Source organism: Meriones unguiculatus, chromosome 17 (genome assembly GCF_030254825.1).
Source record: "Meriones unguiculatus strain TT.TT164.6M chromosome 17, Bangor_MerUng_6.1, whole genome shotgun sequence".
In the NCBI taxonomy this organism is placed as follows: Eukaryota; Metazoa; Chordata; class Mammalia; order Rodentia; family Muridae; genus Meriones; species Meriones unguiculatus.
The window spans coordinates 21,260,628-21,278,405 of NC_083364.1; the positions used below are offsets into that span (position 1 = coordinate 21,260,628).

Here is a 17,778-nt window from a genome sequence, read left to right on the forward strand (position 1 = left end):
ACTGGCCCCAAACTCACAGAGATCCACTCGCCTCTGTCTCCTGAGTGCTGGAATTAAAGGCATGCAACACTACTGCCTGGCTCTGATTTTTTTTTTTTTTTTTTTTTTAATAATAATGCATCACCACCTCCCAGCTGCGATTTTTAAATGATAATAACAACAGCTCAGGATGCTGTGAGGAGCATGGAGTTTGTCTCTAGTGCCAGATCCTAGCTCTCTTAAGTGGGCAAAAACAAAAGCTGCCTCTGGCTTCTGAAGCTTTTTTTTTTAACAATTTAATTTTAAATTAAAATAGTTTTCATTTTATTCTCTGTGCATTGGTATGAAAGTGTCAGGATCCATGGACCCTGGAGTTACAGAGAGTTATAAACCGCCATGTGGGTGCTGGGAATTGAACCCAGGTCCTTTGGAAGGACAGACAGCGCACTTAACCACACAGCCATATCTCCATCTTCATCTTAAAGCAAGATCTCATGTAGCTCATGATGTACTCAAAACTCTGACCCCCTGCCTCTGCCTTGAGTGCTGCCATTACAGATTTGTCACATCATACCTGGCACTCCCTCTTAAGTATTGGCCCAATTACACTGGGACACAGATCTGTAGAAACATCTGTTTTAATTTTTAGTAATATTGCAGGGTCTTGTGGGAAAACAGTCCTAATAGAGGACACAGGCAGAGCCCGTCCTTCTAAAACCAGCTGTCAGTGACAGCTGAGGCCTTGGGAATGGACCATCTTATGGAGGCAGCAGTAGCCTCTCTTGGGCAGAGGCAGACAGTTGAAGGCAAGTCTTGGGAGGACTCAGATTCCACCCTGGGGGATCCTGGGAAATTGGAGATTGGCACTTGCCCCAGGACTTGGTCTCTGACCTTGGTGCCCCCAGCGGCCTGCCCAAGTCCACACCACATGAAAGCTCAGGATCCTTTCCCTGTGAGCCAAGACATGTCACCGGTTCTGCAGGAATAAGAGGAGAATGGGTCAAGGCAGAAGAGGGTAGGTTCCCTACTCTGGGCAACAAGAACAAATGACTCAAAGACAGCAGCAAGAACTGATCTGTGTCAAAGCCTTGTGTCCCGTAGGGAATGGACTTGGGCAGGGTAGGAGGGCTCAATCATTGGACTGGGGGAAGAAAGGCTCAGAACAGTCAACAGAAAAAACAGAACACACGTACTTGCTGTGCAGCATAAACAACCTTTGTGAAGGCAAGAGGGAAAAACAGAAGGCCAAAGAAAGCATGAGCATGTCATTTATCAGGTCCACTCTGAGTCTTCACTGTTTCCATCCATCACATAGCCTTCAGCCCCTTAATCACCTCTGCCCTGTCCCTGGTCCCTGGACGTTCTCTGTACACAGGTCAAGCTATGGGGGACTCATTGGCACCATGCCAGGATGAAGGTAATGGCTAGTGTCCACTGCCTCCAGATGTCAGGTAACCACCCACCTCTCTATGTACAGCACATCTGGGAACATCACTGTTTCCCCACCCGGCTTCTGCCGAGCTTAGCACAAATCACATTGGTCAGAAGTCCCAGGCTGGGCTCACTCAAAGTAGTGGGCTTTGCCTCCACCCAACCGTAATGGCTCCTCTCTGGGACATACACTTGTCTCCCTGTGAACACATCCTGTCAGCTTCTAAACCACAAATTCATCCCCCATCTTACCCAGAAGCCATGGGAATTAGAAGTGAGGAGAAGAGCTCTCCAGGACTATGGGGCAACAGGCTGCAAAGATAACTTGAATAGATCCTACACAGGACACCCACACACACCCCAAAACCTCCCACACCCGCACTCACTCCACCTCCCGCTTCCGGATGGCTCGACCTGAGGCCAGCACCTCAGCCACCTTGGATACGATGGGATCGTAGTTCATGCTGGCCACAGCAATCACTTCATCACCTCTATAGAGAGAAGAAGCCTGAGCCTGAGGACCACTAGCAGCAGTGGTCCTTCTTAAAGATCCCAACACCCTTCAGTCCACCTGGTGTGCTGGGAAGGAACAGGATGTCCTGAACACCCAGCCCTCCACTGATCTCAGCAAAGTCAGCTGCTGTAGGAAGCTCCAGCCCTTAGCACAGCTCAGGGATGGGCCCAGCTTTAGCATTACCTTTTCTCGTTGTAAATACCTACCTTCGGTGTCAACGCTCACCTCAAAGAAATATCCAGAAGACATAGTATTGTTTGGCGTATGAAAGGATTGTTACTGCTCCCTCCTCTTTCCTTTGCAATGTCTCCTGCCCAGCTATGACTCCCATTGCCATTCACTTGCCTTTCAGCCAAGCCCCTCCTGTTTTGCTAACACTGTCCATTCCCAACAGCACTCCCGCTGTTCCATGCTCCCATTGCACCCCATTGCTCTCACTTGGTATAAAAAGCCACAAACTTCAGCTCCTCCAGATCCCCCTGAATGATGACATCATCGAAGCCTTCTCCGTAGCCTGTGGGAGGGTGCCCATGTGAATTGGGGAAGGGGACAGAGTCTTCATAGGCTCCCTAGTCTTCCCTCCTAACTCCTGTCTAAACAACTAACCTCCCTCCCCACCTCTCTTGGTTTTTTAAGACTGGGTTTCTCTGTGTAGCCCTGGATGTCCTAGAACTTACTCTATAGATCAGGCTGACCTGGAACTCAGAGATCTATTTGCCTCCGCCTCCTGAGTGCTGGATTAAAGTTCTATGTCACCATGCCTGGCTCCTACTCCTACTCTTTTTTTAATACATGTATTTATTTTGTTTGTGTATGTGTGTGCGCACATGCACATATGGAGGTCAGAGGACAACTTGCACTATATGGGTCCTGGGAATCAAACTTAGATCATCAGCCTGGCAGCAAGAACTCACTCATTGAGCCATTTTACTAACCCTCCATTCCTCCTCAGTAGTTCCTAGCCCTACCACCTAAGTCTCAACATTTAATACAAATTGGCCTCCAGTTCCTGATCTTCCCATTTTAGCCTCCAGACTGCTGGGATTACAGTACACAACCACACCTGTGCCAAGCCGGCTCTTGTTTGCCAATTCTTAGTTCACATTGGACCCAACCCCCACACTTAATCCCGAAACACTTTCAGTCCCTACCCCCTAAATGCTATAGGCTATGCCCCATCCCCAGGACAGGCTTTTAGTTACCCGCGTAGCGCAGGCTCTTGCCGAACATGGCAGTCCACAGATAAGGTACCGTGTTGATCTCCGCCTCCTGTGCCAGCATGTTCTGAGCTGCTACCCGCCCTGAAAGACCCAGGGTGGTGAGAGCTCAACCCTTCCCCTCACCACCCAACACTGCCTGCCCTCAGCCCACGCTGGGGACCCTTGACAGGCATGGTAGTTGTCCAGAGCTCCCCCCAAAAAAGGCATCATGTTTAGCCCAGAGCCCACCTTTGGACGCAGTTAACTGGTGCAGAAAGGAATACTTGGCCCCAAGAGATCCACTTACATTACTCCTCTTTGAATGATGTGTTGTACAGCTGAAAGGTCTACTGGGGGGGTTGTGAGCTACTTCACAATTGTGTACACAGAAAGCTAATCAGACATATCAGGTCTAAAGGGGGAAGACAATGGAGCACAGAGGCCAGAAGGGAGAGATGGCAGCCACATGTAGCACCTGCAGAGTCAGCATAGATGGCTTGCCACTTCCAAAGCTGTCTGAATCCATAGTTGAATACACGGAACAATCTATGAAGAGCCCTAAATCCTAATTATATTTGGCCAAGGTTCCTTTTTCTCTAGTAGCAACTTTAGACCTTGAATTTGAACAGATCCTGGAATTGGGAGATAGCATTATTATCAGACCTTCCTATGATGGTGAAGGAAGAAGAAAGGGATGGTAGACATGAGGGAAGTCCTTTGTCCAAGACTAGAAATGGGGTCTCTTATAGGGCCTTGAGGTGGTTAACACACTGGTACATGCATCTTAAGGATTGAGACCAGTTGTCCATAGTCCATGAAGCTCAGAAAAACTGGTGGCTACCAAATGCTGGGGGAGACAATTCCCCAAAAAGCACAACAATCCAACCAAGTCTGGGATATACAACTGCCTCCAGGGATTCATAAAGCAACTGAGCTCACAGAGGTAGTCTAGTGGTACAAGAGAGACAGGCCCTGAGTAAAAAGCTAATCTACTAACTAAATCCTTTCTCCTTCTCTGTGGCCAAGAAGAAATTCTGCCAAATATATGACCCTGATAGCCAAAAAGGATAGTGAAAAGACAAACAGACCGGACAGGGTATACAGAGGGTCTCTGGAACAGGCCTTTCTATACACTGATTATTAACTAAGACTTGTTTAACAAGCCACCACCAAGCCTTGAACTTTAGACCCCAGATCATCAACTAGGAAATGGGCCTGAAGGTGGCTGAGACCCTGGAATGGCCTTCGAGCCCTTAACTTGCCTCAGGGCTGGGCATACCCTGGGCATGAGCCATCTGCCAGTGTGGGATGTTCACTTTCCGATTGTTCCTCCAGGCAAGAGGAAAGATGACAGCATCACCAGCAGCAAAAACGCCTGGGATGTTGGTCTGCATCATCTGTGGAGAGAGAGAGCCAGAGCTTTGTGGGTGGTACCGGGGGCTGACAGGGATTCCAGCCCTGCTCCACCCAGCATCCTACCCCCTTCATCCAGTCCCACCTTGTTGACTGGAATGAAACCTCGGGAATCCAGGCCAATACCACTCTGCCTCAGGAAGCCTGTGGCAGGCACCGCACCTAACAGAACAGAAGCCATGCGTCTACATCCTGGTCCCTCCTTTCCCTTGCCTTAGCTCTCTCCGTTCCTGCTGCACCTGCCTGCTCCAGATTAATCACCCATAGGCTGCCCACCTGAGGTCTCCATGCATCCTGTTCCCTGTACCCCATCTGCAGGAACTCTCTGCACCAACAAGTGTGATACAACTCTTCTGCTGGGGACACAGAGCCATGCTCCTCCAACCCTGTGTTACCACCTTCCAGCTTGGCTCCACCCCAAACTACAATGTTGGCATAGGAACCAACCAGAGACTTGTCTGGGTCCTGTCTCAGCTAGTGGTAGTCACCTGAGAGGCCTGCGCTGAGCTAGGTACACACCTTTCCCAGTGAAGTCTCACTTTACAGATGGGGAAACTGAGGCTCAAGTAAGGGCCTGAGGTCATCTGAGGGCGAGTACGGACATTCTGTTCACTAGCATCTGCCTGTCTACCTACTCACCAATGCCTACCACGCAGACATCTGCCCGCAGAACCTTGCTGCTCTTTAGCACCACCTCCTGCAGCTGTGGGGAGGGAGCGGGTAAGCAGGTGGAGCACAGGGAGAGACACAGACAGCAGCAGCGGAGAGAAAAGCCCACCTTGCCCTCGTGAGCCCGCAGCTCCAACACCTCTGTCTGCATATAGAACTTCACCCGGTTGTTTTCAAACATCTGCGCAAGCAAGGAAGGCACATGGGCAAGGGGTGAGACTCTGGCCTGGCGTCAGGCCAGGCAACCAGGGGACAGGCATTGGAACAGGCTCACCTTCATAAGGGCACGACCGACACGTTCCCCCAGGAACCTGCGAAAGGGCGTCTCCTCCAGCTCCACCACAGATACTGAATGGGCTTTCTCAGTAAGATAGGCAGCCACCTCCATCCCTGGGTGGTGGGCAGGGCGTGGCAAGGCTGGCACTCTGACACCTGGGGCCAGCACATCCTAGGCCTGGCTTGGTAGCTAACCACCGCCTCCCTCCTCGAAGCTACTCACCCAGGAAGCCAGCTCCCACAACAACAGCATTGCGGCCCCGGGCCAGCCGCACCACGCGATTAGCATCCTCGGGGGTGCGGATGGTGAACACATTCTCCACATCTTTGCCTTTGCAGTTCAGGGTCTTAGGGCTAAGATTAAGCGGTATTAATGAGGTTCCCAACCTGGCTGACAGCCAGCTGCCTAGTGCCTGGTAGAGGCAGCACATTTCCCTACCTGCTTCCTGGTGCCAGCAACAGCTTGCTGTACTCCAGCTTGAAGCCGTCCTTAAACACAACCTTCTTGCTTCTCACATCCACTGTGACCACCTGCAGCCCCCAGTGGGCAGAGTGAGACTTCAGCCCAGGCTTACACTGCTCACTTTAGAGTTCCACAAGACCCCCAGGACCCGGAAGTTATGTTTCTGTGCAACAACCTCAGTGTAGCCCCACAGCCTGTGCTCCTCTCTTTAAACTTTAGGCATCCCCTAAAGCCTAAAGCTATTCCTGTGTTTCCAAATCCCCAGGCTCTCTTGTCTTAGCTGGGGTCAGGCCATCTCCCTTACCACTCTACCAGGAAGAAAGCTCGCTGCTGGGTCCCAGGCCCGAGCAGAAGGCTAAGCACACATCACACCTCCAGGGGTACTCATGCCCTCATGTTATTTCTGGTTCCCTTGAAGCTTTTTCATCGCCTGTTCCCACCCTTTCCTTCATACCTGGGCTTCAGTGAGTATCTCAATGCCATAGGCCCGAAAGAATTCCTTGGGTCTCAGGGCCAGTTGTTCAGGTTGTGCATCTAGGGACTGGGAAACATGGTCATGAGTCAGGGCCAGATGGTGAGATGGTAGTTATTCCACTTTCTCTTTTTGTTTTGTTTTGTTTTGTTTCAGAGTCTCAGTTTGTAGCACTGGCTGGCCTGGAACTATCTATGTATATTGAACTCACAGAGGTCTACCTGTGTGAGTTAGGTCACTTAGGTCTACCTCTAAGTGCTAAGATGAACGGTATATGCATTAGACTCTTGACATTTCACTTTACTATAGAGGACACAAAACCCAGGGAAGATGAAACCACTCTGCTATAGGACAGAACTCCACAAACCCAGATGTCTTAGGAATACCATCAACAGGCCTGGGAGACTGGATCAAAAAAAAAAAAAAAAAAAAAAGTCAGCTAGAGCTCCAATCCATGACAGCCAAAGCTCCACATGGATGTGCCAGTAACCTGCAGGAATAAGGACCCAGGGACTACCCCATCCCATTCCTACCTTGCTGAGCTTGGCGCGGTCATAGGGCAGATGTCTGTCTAGTGTGCAAAGGACAATCCGGTCTGAGAAACCTTCCTGCCTCAGGGTCTCCGCGCACACCAGGCCAGCAGCACCTGAAGGACAGGACCATAGGCCAAGGCCAAGGTCTCTCCCACCCTCCAGGCTTCACCTTTCATTCATCACCCCAGCACCAACCTGCACCCACTATGAGCACGTTGGTGCTGCTGCTGTGGCCAGCACTTGGAGAGATACACTTGGCCATCACCTTTGTCCTTCGCTGCAGCTGCAGGGCCTGGGGGTGGTAGGAGGGCAGCTTGTAGCTTCATATCCACCCTATGATCCCTCATTCCCCTCCCACGCCAGGCTCATTTCCGCCAAAGGGCTTTGCTACATGCCCTTCCTTCCCAGATACCCTCCCAGCCTGCTCGAAACCCTTCCTCTCAAACCTAGGCCTTGGTGACCAGAGTCACCCTGGTACCTGCTTGCTTGCCCGGACAGTCACCTTCTCCTTCTCGATCTTCACCTGAGAGGGCAGCATCAGCACCAAACTCTGAAATACTTCAGTCCTTGACTCCACACCACAGCCCCCCACCACCACCACATTCCCAGCCCTACCTGGAACTTATGCAAACTGTCCAGGCCTGGGAAGTCCTCTAGGTCCCCAGAACTAATATTGAAGCAGGCACCATGCCAGGGGCAGCGCACACGGCCCCGGGACAGTACACCTGGGAGAAGCAAATGAGTGACAGGCCAGAGCATGAGCAGAAACTTCACTCTATGGCTCCTTGGTACTGGATACAGGCCCTGGGGCCTGCTGGAATCCCCCTAGCATGGATGGCCATATCCCACCTTCCATGTATGCCTCATGTCTTCTTACCTTTTACCAGGGGTGCTCCATAGTGGGGACACTTATGGCCCAGGGCATGAAACTCCCCATTGTCCTTCACCAGCAGCACCTTCCCCCAGCCCAGCTCCACTTCCCGCATCCTGGGGAGGGGCTGTGCTCAGAGATCAAGCCAGAAGCCAGTCGTGTTCTCCTGTAAGTACCTCCTCCCAGGGCCCCAGTCTTTGGGAAGCCCAGAGCAGCTGAAATACAAAGGCTGCACCCCGGGGAGCCAAGAGGCACAGCCCATTTCAGACCACTGCTACAGCCCAGCCCCTTTTCCTGGCCTCTCCCATGCCCTTCACCTCCAGCCCTACCACCACCCTGGCAGCCCAGTACCCACTGGCCATTCTCAAGGTCCTTGACGTGGCAGATAGTAGCCTCCACACAGTCTTGAGGGCTGGGATAGGGTTGTGGGGCTGGCAGACGCTCTTCAGCATGGAAGTGTCGGGCTGTGCCATTGCCTTGGTAAGCCCGGGGGCTGCCCTTTCCGCTGGCCGACAGCTCCTCCTTGCCCCGCTCTTTCTCTGGCAGTACCACTTCAATCTTGAGTTCCACTGTGGACAGAGCAGCCATGACTCCTAACTGAACCAACCTTGTTCCCACCCCACAAACCAGGCAAAGGCAAGCAGGGCCTTGCTCAAGTCAGGCTAGCACTCCACCACTAAGCTACAGCCAGCCCAGTGAGGGAGTCACAGAACTTGTGACAGAATCATTCTTTTTATCTAGGAATGTCTGAAGGAAAGAACCTCCATCTATCTAATGATGGACAAAAACTATGTCCCTGCTTGGAGACACATCTGCAGCTCAATTCACAGGCAGTAACTCTGGACAATGGAGAACAGAGTTCACTATTCTACTGGGTGGAGTGGCTCACACCTGCAATCTCCATATGCTGAGCAGCTTTCCATAGGCTGAGCAGGACTACTGTGAGTCCCAGACCAACCCAAAATACAAGGTGAGTTCCTACATCAAAAAACAAGAAGGGTCGGGGTGGGAATGAGAATCACTGTCCTCGGAACTTTTCTAACTATTTCTTATTGTTTTGGGAGTTTTGCTTTGTTTATTTTTTAAACGGTCTTAGACAGTTGGACTATATTATAGCCTCGAATTCAATATATAGCTGATGGCATCTTTTATTTTCTTTTCAAGACAGGGTTCCTCTGTGTAGCCTTGGCTGTCCTAGACTCACTTTGTAGACCAGGCTGGCCTCAAACTCACAGGGATCTGCCTGCCTCTGTCTCCCCGAGTGCTGGGATTACAGGCATGTGCCACCTGCACCCACAAACATCTTTAAATTCTTGATCATCCTGCTTCACCTCGCATTCGGTCTGATCACAGGCAGGCACTGCTTGGGTCACCGATAATGAGTGCCTAGTACTCAGCGGTGCAGTGAAGTATGTGCAGTGAAGCATGTGCAGGCTCTAGATCCTCAGAACTGCAACAACAGCAGTAACAATGATAAACTAGGGTTTTTAAAAGCCAGAACAAGGCGTAATAGTGCACAGCCGTGATCTGACACTAAGGATGTAGAGACAGGAGGATCAGGAATTTAAGGTCCTCCTCAGGTATATAATGAGTTTGAAGGCAACCTGGGAAAAAACTGTACTCAGGCCAAGGCATGGCTTAGTGGCAGAACGGCCTGGCATACATGAAGCCATGGGATGAGAGTCCGCAACAGGTAAAGCACAGGACATGATTTCAACTTTTTTTATCTATCCAATTTTTAAAAATAATTACTTACTATATGTATATCTTCATGCCACAAGAGGACATCAGATCCAATGGGACAACAGTTTTAGATGGTTGTGATTAGTATGTGGGTGCAGGGAATTGAACTCAGGACCTCTGGAAGAACAGCCACTGTGGGTCATCTCTCCAGCCCTTCATATATAAATGTTTAAAAATTATTTTGTGTATATGGGTGCTTTGCCTGCATGTGTATCTGGGCACCATGTGTGTGCCTGGTGCCCACGGAGACCAGAAGAGGGCATTAGGTCTCCTAGAGCTGCCAGTTGTAAGCTGCCATGTGGGCACTGGGAATCAAACCGGGTTCCTCTAGAAGCACAGCCATCTCTCCAGCCCCTAATTTCAACTTCTCTGTTTTTGTCTTATTCTGTTTTGTTTTAAGACATGGTTTCTCCGTGTAGCCCTGGTTGTCCCGGAACTCCCTCACTCTGTAGACCAGGCTAGCCTCGAACTCAGAGATCTGCCTGCCTCTGCTAGGATTAAAGGCGTACGCCACCACCTCCTGGCTTTCAACTTCTCCGTATAGCTATGTCCCATCAGTTTGAGATTTATTCAGCATTTACCAAACCCCATGTGGTTCATGTCTCTGTGTAAAGGGTCTGAAGCCCTGGCAGTGAAATCAGTAAGGGTACATAGGGGAAGCACAGAGGGGCAGGTCTGGCAACCACGCAGAGGCTGCATAGTGTCCATGGGTCCTACTCTAGGATAGCAGGAGGAGGTAGCTGGAGACTGACATTTTCTTCTTTGAACTTTTCTGCATTTCCCAAAATCCCCATGACATGCCTGGGGTATTTTTTTTTTAATTAGAAAGGAACAATAAACAAAATTTTGAGCAGCCGTAATCCGGTCTCCTGGGCTGCTACAGTAGGGAGGAGGCCAAGGAGGAGAAAGTTAAGCCGCTGACACAGCATGGGCTATCTGGAAGCAGGCGGCTCCTCTCTCCATCCCCCCAGGCATCAAAGCCTCTCTCCTGATTTTACTCTGAACCCCTTCACCTCAGACCTGACACCCCAGAAACAAAGGATACAAGGCCTTGCTTCTGAGTCACACCTCCTGGCCTGTACTTGGACCTCCATCCCTCCAACAGTGCCTAGCATACACACAGCTGCTCAGGTACAGTTCCCGTAGTTGTATACTCTGGCTCTGTAGGCCCTGCATGGGTCCTTGATCCTTGCATCCTGAGCCAAGTCTCCCTCCACATCCAGGTATCCTAGCCTCCCACTCAGGCCCAGCTACTGCAGGGGACAAAGGCAAAGAGCAGCTCCTTGACTGGGCATAGTGAAGAAGACACATGTGCACACAGCCACACTGTGGAGGCTGTCATGTGGGGGAGGGGACTCCTTCTAACACACTTTATGTAATGGTGTTAGAATGTTTTTGGAAGAATTAAGAAGAAAAATATGTCAGGCTCAGCTGATATCAGTGTTGAGAGCTGTGGGAGTCCACAGGAACAGCCTAGCAGGACGCCAGATAGCCAGCAAGTCAGGCTGCTATTCTCTGAATCCTTCCAGAAGGTTCCAAGGCATGCTCACTGATGTTCTTCTGGGGAGTAATTAAGTCTGGAGAAGCAGCAGAAAGGAAGGCTAGAAGGAGGACTCTGCCACCCACAGAGCCAGGTCAGCCCGCCGACACTGTCATCACCTCCTGAGCCTCAAGACACCTTAGTCACAAAATGAGAGAACAGGTTATGGCAGAGATGGCCGATGGAGTCACTGAACATGGTAAGGTCCTGGGTTCTATCTCAGGTTCAAAGAGGAGGGACGAACTGTCAGGAGCAGTGACAGACACCTGTAATAGCAGCACTTGGGAGGCTGAGATAGAGAACTGCCATGAGCTCAGGGCTAGCTTGGGCTTCATTGTGAATTACAGGCCGGCCTGCGTTACCATGTGAAACCCTGCTTCAAAAAAAGAGTTAGTTGAGGAATGAAGGGCACCTGCCCATTTGCGGATCATGTAACTAGAACAAAGGTTCCATTTTGAAACTGTGCAGTAGTGTTGTTCAGGTTTGTTTTGTTTTTTTTTTTTTTTTATTTGGCTTCGTTTGGTTTTGGTGCCGTGCTAGGGATTAAACCCAGGGCCTCTCACAGGTTCAGCGTTCATTTGACTGCTGAGCTACACGTGCTAGCTGTGATAACAGATTTGTCAGAGAGCTCAGAGCTTCCTGGAAGACATGTTAAAGAACAAAACCCTGATAGACGGTAGATAGATGGCCAGATCAAGAGACATGTACTTCCCATTAGGGTGGATGGGGGCAGGTGTGTGTGTGTGTGTGTGTGTGTGTGTATGTATGTTATAGAATATAGGGGTATGTTATATACACATCTGAGGGTGCATGTGAAGGCCAGTGGCTGTTGTCAGGAGTCCTTATCACTTTCCACTCCTCCTAGTCCCCCCAGCTTCATTTATTTATTTATTTATTTATTTATTTATTTATTTAGAGATAGGAAATCTCCCACTGAATCCAGATCTCAGAGACTAGCCACTTGGCTACACTGCCTGTCTTTTCCTACCCCCAGTAGGCTACTACCAGGGCTACAGGTGCACACCACCATACCTGGCTTTCATGTGGGTTCTTGGGATCTGAACCCAGGTCCTGACACTTAGGTGGTGGGTACCTTATTTACTGAGCCATCTTCTCAGCCACTTTCTACCGGTTCTGACGTAGGTAGTAAAGTCTTAGAAAGAACAAAGAACTGCCTGGAATTGCACACCTTTAATCCCAACACTCAGGAGGCAGAAGCCCATGGTTATCTGTGACTTCAAAGCCAGTCTGGTCTACAAAGCAAGTTCCAGCTCAGCTAGGCCTCCATAAAGAGAAACCTTGTCTCAAAAGCAAAGATGCTCTAGAACAGGACAGAGGGGACTCAGGAGGCAAATGCTGACATCACTAAGACACAGCCACAACGACGAGCAGAGAGAGGGGAGAATTTAGACAAAAGCCTTCTTCTTGCTCTGGGCTCTTCATAGCCCCTGCTGACCACTGCTGAATGTTGACACTCTACTCTCATACCCACATCCTGAAGCTTCCTGAGCCTCACCCCTGATTAGAGCCTAAGCCTGGGGCTGCAACCCAGAATCCACCTCAGAAAGGAAGAAAAAAGAAATCACATCTGCAAGTGCTTCCTGTACGGCAGGGTCAGAGCCAGGCCAGCTACCCCATATTTTACATGTGGACGTGGAGCACCACAGGGGAGCACCACAGAGGGTAATCAGCACTCGCCACACAGTTAGGAGGTTAAAGAGTCCTCTGAGTCAACACTTGAGACCAGCCAGAATAACACAGTAACATCCTAAAGAAAGGAAAGACAGAGATGTAACCAGCTATTGAATGTTCTCACCATCACAGAGCCACCCACAGCCAGGCCTTCACCATGACAGAATGTGTCCCCTCAAACTGTAAGCCAAAATAAACCTCTTCTCCCTTAGAATACAAAGTTTTAAAAACATAAACTGGTATGATGACTCAGGCCTGTAATCCCAGCACATATGAGACTCACAGCACATTCAAGGCCATCCTGCTCTACATAGTGAGTTCCAGGTCATTTAGTGCTACATAATAAACTGTGTCTTTAAAGGAGGGGCCAGAGCTCAGAGGTCAAGAGTATTTGCTGCTTTTGCAGAGAACCCAGGTTTGATTCCCAGCATCCACACCATGGCTTACAATTAATCATCTATAACTCCAGTTTCAGGAGACCAGAAGAAGTCTTCTGGCCTCTATAGGCACACATGCTTTATCCACATGCAGGCAAAATAGTCATATGCAAAATACAAAAATAAGTATTTTTTAAAAAGCAAGCAAGCAAACAAATAAAAAACAAAACAAATCTAGGGCTGGAGCACATACTGTTCTCCCAGAGAACCCAAGTGTGAGTTCCTGCACTCACCTCAGGTGGCTCACAATAGCCTATAATGCTACTCAAAGGGAATCTAACTCTTGTGAACTCTGCATGCGCCTCACTCACGTGCACACACACAGTTATGCAGGCTCACGCGCACACGCACACACACAATTCAAAATAACAAAAATAACTTTAAAAGAACAAACATCAACAAGGATCTATGATATAGTTTAATTGGTGGAGTGTTTGCTTGGCATTCCCAAAGCCTTGAGTTCTATCCCCAGTATTAAATAAAACTAATCATAATGGTACACCCCTGTAATTTGAGAATTAAGTAGGTGGAGATAAGAGGATCACAAGTTCAGGATTATCCATAGTGAGTTTGAGGCCAACCTGGGCTATATGAGATCTTGTCTTAAAAAAAAAAAATCAATCATAAAATGAAACAGACAGACAAGAGATGGATCAGAAGATAGTGGCTCACTCTAGATATGAAGTGCTGGAGTCAGGGGTTCCTGGTTAGGCCAGATCTTTGGGGTTATTTAAAAGAAATTATAGGTGGCATCTTGTTTCCACAGCCTCCTGCTAGCGAAGCAGTCCCTAGTATGGGACTCGTGTGGAATCTTGCTGCCATACCCCTGTCCACTCTGAGACGGGAAACTGAGACAAAGACAGGTGACACCTGCGGGAGAGACTGTAGGCCCTGGCACAGAGTCAAACCAGCAAGGGAAGTCCCCACTGACACCATCAGTGGTCACAGTTCTGCTCCCTCCTGCAAGTCCTACCTCAGACCCAAGAAAGGGAGAAAAGTCCCAAGGTAACCGAGCTGATGGGTATCAGGTAAGGAGAGCTGAGCAAGCTGGCAGGGGTGAGCTAGCCAGGGCAAGTTGGGTAGAGGTGGGTGGAGCACTGGCTGGGCTCTGAAGCCCTCAGTTTCTGCATGCCTGTCACGGCTACAGGTCCTGCTTCCTGGATGTTATGACTAGAGAAGAAGAAATTGGTAGACTGGCAGAGAAACCAAAGACTTGAGTGCAGTGGCAGGGCAGATCCAAGTCCTCTAGTACCTTGGAATGACCCTCCTCTGACTGGAGCTTCTAGGGCCAGGGAGGGCGATGATTTCCCATATAATTGGAGAAGACAGAAGGGCATGATGCTGCACGTCTTTAATCCTAGCATTTGCAAGGCACAGGAAGGAGGATCTCTGTGAGTTTGAGACCACCCTGGTCTATATAGTGAGACCCTGTCTCAAAAACAAAACAACCCCCCCCAAAAAAAACCAAACCCAAATACCCAAACAAATAAAAACAAAAACAGGAGTGAAGGCCCAGAGAGGCCAAGATGACATCTGAGATAATGCAGGAGATGAGAAGAGGTAAAGAGACCTCTGCCCATCATACCCTGTTGGCCACTTTAAGAGATCCAGCATCCTGGTCCATTTTGTAGAGAGGGACACTGAGACTCAAAGAGGTCATACTGCGGCTAAGAATATCCCTGGAGCCTCTCTTCTCCAGCACTGCGGGAAGGAGCCTCTTCCCTGAGTCAGCATAGGAGAACCCTCTAGACTCCACTTTCTAAGAGGGATCAGCTGCTGTCCCCACCACTAACACCCAAAGTCCCAGATAAGGAGGGGCTGCCATGGGAGAGGCGTCCAGGAGAGCTTTTACCCCTCCTGCCTACAGTGCATTAACATTCTGGGCTCCTTCCTAGCCTGACCTACTTTGGAGGTTGGTGGAGTGCAGAGAGGGAGGGGGAGGCTGTCAGAGAAGGGGAGGTACCTGGCTTGGGCTTGGAGAAGCAGCCGCCCATGGTGAATGGCCTTAGATCTGGCCTGGCTGGCGGGAGCACAGACGGCAAGCTGTCCAGCTGTCCAAGGTCTAGGATGTCCCCTGCAGGGCCGGACCCCTGGTGGCCCTCAGAGACACTGTAGCTGCCATACCCGCTGGACAGCTTTGGAACCTGTAGGAGAGATAGGATACTGGGTCCTAACCCAGTATGTGTGGGTAGAGTCAGAAGCATCCTTGGGGGCTCCTGGAAGAGTCCCACATGGACAGCTCAGAACTTGTTTGTGGGGTGCTCTGGATATCAGCTGTCTCCCTTTGAGGCTTCCAGGCATAGGAACCTCACACTCCCCTTATCTTTGCATGCACTGTTGGAGAGCCTCTGTCTCCTGGTGTCTGCCACTCTCCATGTAGCCTGCAACTGCAGAGACCCTAGGCCCAGACTTTCCCTTTCTAAGTCCCACAAGTCTGGGGACTCTGGGACTCTCCATTTTCCTAGGTAAGACCATCAAGTCTACACCAAACACTGGCAACCAGGGTCCTCTTTTCTCCACTGAGAGTGACAAGGGTCTTGGCGCAGGCTTGGCCGCTACCCTGACTAGCAACCCCTAGTCACCTACCTCCTTTCAGGGGAGTCATTGCTCCTTGCTCCCAGACTAGCAATGGCGTGAGACTACTGGGCCTTGGGCAGCAGGGAAGGGAGGGCCAGGGTCCAGAAGGGTACAGCCCCCCTTCTATGGTGAGTTGTGGCCAGGAGGGGGTTGTGAGTGTGGGGCTAGGCCAAGCCACTGGTCCCCAGGGAAACCCAGCTCTGTGGGGAAAAGAGCGGGCAGCCAGCCCAGGATTGATGGGGTTGGGGGAGAGGGAAACCAATCACACAGCTCTGCCTCTGCCTCGTGCCCAGCAGCCATAAGTTCCCCCAACCCCCATGCTGGCTGTGCAGCGCTGAGGTCATGCCGCAGTAGATAGGGTCCAAGGTCTCATCAAGGTCTAGCAGCAATTAGGGGTATCTGTGTGGTCACCCCCTCTCCTCTCTCTAATAAATCCTAAGATGAGCAGGGCCCTGGGAGACACCTAGATCACTCGGAGGCTCCAAAGTGGAGGACAAGAGTACCTGGTAAACAGATCACTGCAGACATGGTGTCCTCAAGGTGGGCCTTCTAGGAGGTGTGGACTTTGGAAGGCTCAGAACAAAGGTGAAACTACCCTGTTTACAAGAGATAAACATTCTGCCCCACCGTCAGCTCTGCTACACCTGGAAATTCTCCCTCAAGTCTACGCTGAGGTGGTCCTGAGACTCACTTGGTTAGTGCAGACCCCAGGAGAGAGCTAGAGGCCAAGAAGGAGGGAGGGGATGGGAGAGGACAAGCCACTGCAGGCTCTTCAGCTGCAAATTACAGGTGAGGAGGAGCCCAAAGCCATGTAGGTGCCTTTTTTTCCCCCGTGTCACCAAGGCATGTTCATAAAATTCAGGTGCTAGCTGTCCTGTTTGTTCCCTTCCTGAGCACCAGAGAGCCGTCTCAGAGGTCCTGTGCCTCAGCTCTGCTCACCTCCTTCGGGCCTGGTTTCAGCCTCACTTGTTGGGCCTGAGGTCTTACAAACAGACTGGCTTTTTAATCTGGGGTCCCTCCCTTCCCGGATGCCCGCGAGTTTATTCTTGGGGCCTCAGGCCCGGTGGGAGATTTGGTAGGAACCATACCTTCCACCTATGATGTACTAGGCTAGCTTAGAGCCAGGGATCCCAACTCAAATGCAAAGTTTCTTGGGCCTGCGGGGAGAGAACTCTGAATTTTGTTGTCCACTGCGCACACACATCAGGGGCTTGCGTCCATGTGCCAGGGCCTCCAGCAACCTGAAACAGGGTCTGAGTTAACCTCACAGACAGAGGCTCCCCAGGCTCCCACTTGGCTCCCGGGACCTCCCTGGGTGCAGACCAACTGGAAGCCAGCTTCTTTCCCCGTCCAGGTGGCACTCTTCGCTCCTGGTGTGTGTCGAGTGGGAGGTCGTTTTGGGTTTTTTTGTTTTTGTTTTGCCTTTGTTTTTGTTTCCCTCTGCTTAGTCTAGGCCCTCAGTGGCTTCAGGTGCCCTGGGGACTGCTGCCTCTGAGCGCCTCAGCTTGTGATTCACCTTTTGGGGGCCCTGACGTCAACCTCCTGTCCACTCTCCCTGCCTTGGCACGTGCAGTTTCCTCGGTCTGGGAAGCCTTTCCCAGCACCCTTACCGGCTTTTTTGCGGTTCCCTCGCCAGACGCAGCAGCCAACCAACCGACCCGCACAAGGTAGGGAGGGCTCCGGGGAGCCAAAAGGGGTGCTGGGGTGCAGCAGCAAGGACCAGGGTCGCCGCAGCCTCCTGAGTGCCCCACTCGGCCGCCACGGTAAAGATCCGCGAGCGTGCTGGCTCAGGGCGCAGGGCCCGTGCGGGACAGGGCCAAGAGCTCTCACCTGGTTCGGCGGACGCGGAGAGCTGGCGGACGGGCGGGCGCTCGGAATCCGCGCCCGGCTACGGCCGGCCTGCAGGGCGGAGCGGGCGGAGGCGGGGCCGGCGCTGCGGCTACACTGCGGGCCGGAGCCCGAGGCGTCC

General features: G+C 51.1%; 1 protein-coding gene across 16 annotated transcripts; it reads right to left on the minus strand.

Annotated features, from left to right (window-relative positions):
* Positions 1–599: 599 nt before the first annotated feature.
* On the minus strand, positions 600–17,778 carry Aifm3 (apoptosis inducing factor mitochondria associated 3). 16 transcript variants are annotated; one of them, XM_060371356.1, is made up of 23 exons: positions 17,640–17,778; positions 16,898–17,050; positions 16,313–16,405; positions 15,196–15,402; positions 8,176–8,389; positions 7,827–7,936; positions 7,565–7,674; positions 7,428–7,472; positions 7,145–7,241; positions 6,950–7,062; positions 6,399–6,485; positions 5,921–6,012; positions 5,705–5,835; positions 5,480–5,595; positions 5,315–5,386; positions 5,176–5,239; positions 4,622–4,698; positions 4,403–4,520; positions 3,127–3,225; positions 2,363–2,438; positions 1,797–1,901; positions 1,173–1,193; positions 600–955 (listed from the first exon to the last, which is right to left on the minus strand). In XM_060371356.1, exons 3-23 carry the CDS (start codon positions 16,335–16,337, stop codon positions 916–918), a joined length of 2,019 nt encoding a protein of 672 aa, XP_060227339.1. In that variant the 5' UTR covers positions 16,338–16,405; positions 16,898–17,050; positions 17,640–17,778; the 3' UTR covers positions 600–915. The 16 variants fall into 16 exon arrangements, with proteins under 16 accessions (XP_060227339.1, XP_021510209.1, XP_021510207.1 ...); XM_021654534.2 differs by having other exon boundaries at positions 15,196–15,376; positions 17,420–17,728; XM_021654532.2 differs by having other exon boundaries at positions 17,420–17,728.